This window comes from Drosophila montana, unplaced genomic scaffold (genome assembly GCF_035044405.1).
Source record: "Drosophila montana isolate Dmon_TW-CO22-7 unplaced genomic scaffold, ASM3504440v1 contig_3200_1, whole genome shotgun sequence".
Lineage (NCBI taxonomy): Eukaryota > Metazoa > Arthropoda > Insecta > Diptera > Drosophilidae > Drosophila > Drosophila montana.
In genome coordinates, this window is record NW_026998080.1 from 1,848,769 (window position 1) to 1,853,748 (window position 4,980).

The 4,980-nt window shown below is 34.8% G+C and overlaps 1 protein-coding gene across 1 annotated transcript; it reads right to left on the reverse strand.

The window, feature by feature from the left end:
• Positions 1-1,827: 1,827 nt before the first annotated feature.
• Positions 1,828-4,185, reverse strand: LOC135432417 (uncharacterized). The gene is made up of 2 exons (XM_064688120.1): positions 3,966-4,185; positions 1,828-2,018 (listed from the first exon to the last, which is right to left on the reverse strand). Exons 1-2 carry the CDS (start codon positions 4,135-4,137, stop codon positions 1,828-1,830), a joined length of 363 nt encoding a protein of 120 aa, XP_064544190.1. The 5' UTR covers positions 4,138-4,185.
• Between the last annotated feature and the right edge of the window lie 795 nt (positions 4,186-4,980).

Below are 4,980 nucleotides of genomic sequence, written 5' to 3' on the forward strand. Positions count from 1 at the left end.
TTGGGCAACCGTCAACAAAAAAGCGACCAACAAACAAAATGCCAATGAAATTTGCGTCTGACAAATTCCGCTCATCTGGTTTGTCGCCACAACAGGCACCAAAACATATCTATATATGTTGTGAAAATATGTATTGGCTGAGCACTCTGGTATTTTTCGATTTTATTGCTCAATGAATAGAGCTGCCGCAACAGCAGTGGCAAAGCGTTCAAAAATCTAGCCTGGATTGCATTAATGTGCGGTATTTAAATGCCTTGCGACCACAAAACAAAACACCAAGCAATGGCCAACGCCAAAAAGGGACATTTTGCATTTGCATGAAAAATGAAAAATCAGACATACACACATTCAGGCACTAAACGACTAGACGGGACAAACATCTCGTTGGCGCGACTAAAATATACCAGCACCTAGTGAATTTAAATGGGACCCGGCTACAGTTACTGTTACTGTTCCTGTTACTGTTACTGTTCCTGTTACTGTTATTGCTAATTAGCTTGTTAATGTTACTGTTACTGTTGCAGATACCTTTACAGTTACTGTTACTGACAATGTTACTGTTAGAGTTACCTTTACAGTTACTGCTACTGTTCCTGCTACGTTTACTGTTACTGTTATGGTATTTTAACCGTTACAGTTACATCTGTTATTTTAGTTCTTACTCCTGTGTTTTAAGCTTGATTTCTACTGTAAGCTGAACAGAACATTATACAATTCTGAAACCTCCGTCTTGTTATGTCCCCTTCGTATATTTTGTGCAATTAACAGTAGCGGAATATGTCAAGCTAAAATCAAACATCTGTTGTAATAACATTATCATTATATTCCTCTGTTATACTTTATTCAAAAGTCCCGATCATGAATGATTGGTGATGATAAACACAATTAAATCGGCATAATTTACTTGTGATATTATCTATTTTAGACTTTTCCTTTGTTTAAGTGTTTGTTATGCTTATAACTCTGTCATTAAAAATTGTACGGACCTAGATCAGTCCTGTTAAAAGCATTAAATAGTAGATATTAGTTAATGCATTTACTTGCAAGTAACGTTCTTTGTTAGCTGTATCTATTTCTAAGCGTCTCTCAAACATTGTCTCTATATTAAAAGTTCTCTCTTAGCATTAAACTCGTTAAGTTAATACAAGTTACTTGTATCTCTTTATGCGTTTTTTGAGAGCTTCTGTTAATTACCCTTTTAATGATCACTTTCATCTTCTTTACTATAAACTAACTTAGTCATGTTTAACTAGTCTACCAAACGTTTAAAGCCACTTAAGCCAGCCATATATACCCTGTTAATAAATTGGTGCGGCTATTGGAGCCCGTTTGGGTCAGAAATTGGAGCCGGGACCAGACCTAAGCAGATACATTTGGTTCACATTGCTGTTGTTGCTGGACACAGGCCCAAAAAACAGGCGACGAGCAACGCACAATTCGAATTGTTTGCCCTTTGTCAGCAGCAACTAAGCCCCAGCTTCATGTGTGTTTCCTGGATTTGTGTGCTTGTGTTTATGTGTGTGTGTACGTGCGGTTCTCTAATGCATGTGCTGTGAAATTTTGTGATTTATGACATTAAATGCACAAAAATGGGATTTTATACGAATTTAATGGGTTTTTAGTGTATTTTAATGTGATCCATTTGCGGAAATTTGCAGATTTTCAAGCATTTGCCAAAAACATTTACAACAAATTCATTTCAAAGCTTCAGCTTTACATTTTTATTTGCAATATGAATTTCCGACAAATTTTGTGATTTAATGCGCCAATTCAAGTTGAATCCTACAATGGGATTAAATGAAGTATAGATTCTTCTGAAGGGTTGTTTCACAAAAGCTGGCGTTCCACATTGAAGGTAAGGCTGAGGCCACCCACAAACTTATATTGCTTATAGAATCGTAGATTGACTTTAATACCACCGATGGGTATTATACCCGGCCAGTTATCGCTGTTTATCAGCACATTTTTCACGTAATACGTACCCTGGGATAGAGGACAATCGCCGCCAGATTCGTATTCTCAGCCCCGAACAGATGTCCATAATGGGTACAAAGAATAATTTGGACATCGGGAAAATCAATATATTGCTTCTCGGTGCTTTCCAATGCCTCAAATTTTATAATTTTCGCCGTATAGATATAAACCCCCTTTAAAATGTAAATTATAAGTAGATTTTAAGTTGTTAGCAATGCGTATTTCTTACCAAGCTCCTCGACAGGTTGGCTCCCAACAGCAACAGTTTTAGAATAAGCGCTGCTGCCAACCCCATGCTGGAGTTTGGTAATTGAATCGTTAGCTCTGGCATATTTATATAGCTATTAATTAAATGGTTTTCCATGTTTTCATATCGCATTATCGCATCATTTAATAGCTGAATTGCACTTTAAATAATTCCAATTTATTATTAATTACACACACTAAACGCTGGTAGATTATCTCTTCTTAAAATGTATTATATGTTATATAAGCTCTTTTGATATTCCTGTAATAAGTCCTCATCCCTTCATATGTGCTTCCCGTACAATTAAAATATTCTAAAAGCAATAACATTTCATGGCTCTGTTATGTGGCTCTTAGCTAATAAAAACTAAAATTGACAGAATGTGTATTATGTTACGCCTTTATTTTCAACATTTCTGTATGGACACTTCAGAGAACTCTATTGGAAAATTGACCTTTTAATTGTTTTCACATTAACATGATTAGGCTCGTTTACATATCTTTGCTTATTTTGTTATTTATTTATCCATTATTTATTATTCATATATTCACAAAAATTGCCTGTTTTGCTCAAGAGAGTATATAAGGTGATTGTTGTTGTTTGGATCATGGAGAAAATCGACTGACAATTGAAAATGTTCCCCATCCATATCTTCGAGTAAGTCGACTGTTCCATTTAGAGAGCGTTCCCGGCCAACAACACGAAAATCAACGAGTAGTTCCTCTTCCGCTGCCAAAGCATCAAATTACACTATTTGCATGCTGTATTTAAATAATCCCTAAATTTGTACAATTTAAACATACTTTTATTGCTCTTGAAGACTATTTCAGACTTACCTAAGTCCATAATAAGTTTACTCTGAACAGCATTAACTAGAGAAGTAACACAGCAGACGACGTCATGTTGGGTTTTGAATATTGAATCGTCAGGTTTGGCATTTTTATATGGCAACTAATTAAATGTTTAAATGTTTTTCATATCTAATCGCATCATTTAAATGCTTAATGTGTGCAATTTTGTATATGCACGCAAAATAATTGCAATTTATAACTAATTACTAAACCTAAATGCCGGCAGTTTATCTCTTATTTAAATGTATCAAATTGTGTTTTTGTAGCGCTCAACTTCTAATTAATGAAAATTACATATGTTATACGAATCGACACATCTGCAAGCAATCATTGTCTTTCTATATCAAATTTGAGTGCCAATTACATTTTGTACAGATATGAAAATTTAAAGCCATTTGAACAACAGACAAACAAGATAACTCTATGGAATAGTTAGCATTCAGCTTACAGTAAGATTCCCAGAAACTGTTAAAGCCGCATATTAAACTTTAATTTATTTCAAAACTTTGATTAATTTTTAATAGCAAATATTACCAATTTTGCTCAAGAGTGCATATTGCGTAGGGTAACTAAGGGTGTTATATATAGAGTTACAAAAGTCGTGGCTCCATAACAGTTTTACAGCAGGCACCTTCTATAGACTTGCCATTCTTATAGAATCGTTAATTGAGCTCCAGTCCGCCAAATTTTATTAAATCCGGCTAGGTATCGGTATTTAGCAACATATTCCTTATATAGTATGTGCCCTTGGGCAATGGACAGCTCTTTCCGTCGAATGGTAAGTTCGTATTTTCGTCCATTCGGAAAGTCGATTTGGCAAACGTTCCTATGAACAATTTCATTGCTCTACAAATATTCGATGGGAACATGGTGAAGCGCAGGTTTCCACCGACCATGTCTGTTTGCATCATAGCGAAAATCTAAAGAAAACTGAAAATTTTCATCATCCATATCTTCGAGTATGAAGACTGTTCCATTTAGTGCTCGATCGCGACCCACAAGACGAACATCTCGAAAGTCAATAAGTAGTTCCTCTTCGGCTTCCAAAGTGTCAAATTGCAACATTTGTACAGTATACTTGGATAAGCCCTTAAATAGGAAATATTTTAGATAGATGTACTGCTTAGGTAGACTAATTTCAAGGCTTACCGTACTGCATAGTAAGTTGGCTTTTAACAGGATCAACTGGAGAATTAACGTAGCTGACAAGTTCATGTTGTTTTCTGTTAATCGAATAGCTCGGTGCGACTTAATTTATATAGCTCTTAATTGATAGGTTTCATGTTTCGTATATCTGATCACGTTTTTAATTGGATAAACCTTGCATTCTAATACAAAATAACTTCCTATTGCCACTAATTAAGCAAATCAGTTAAATTATCAGACGATTTAAAAATCAGCTTATATAAAGTACTATCAAACACTCAAATGTTGCCCCACCTTTTGACTAACTAATTTTTTAGAACTATATTGTACAGTTCAAATACTTTATAAGCTGTAAAATGTCATGAATATATTAAATTGCTCTCAGCCCAATTATGTAAATAGCAATTAACATAATAACACTATGTTAATGTCTTCTGCTACAATGTTTATAATCTGTTAGCTCTAACCGTAATTTTGTCTGAATTATATGCATTTTATGTTATTTTATAAGTATTTCTCACAAATGTTGATAATGCAAAGACGATTTATTTAAAGAACTTTTATCGTAGATTTATATTAGTTTGCGCTCAACAATAGCTCTACAACTAGCACCGCCTACAGACTTGCCGAGCTTATAAAATCGATAATTGAGCTCTATCCCACCAGTTGGTATTATATCCGGCCAGGTTTCTGTGTTCATCAGCAGATTCCTAATATAGTATGTGCCCTTGGGCATTGGACAGCTCTTACCATCAAATGGTA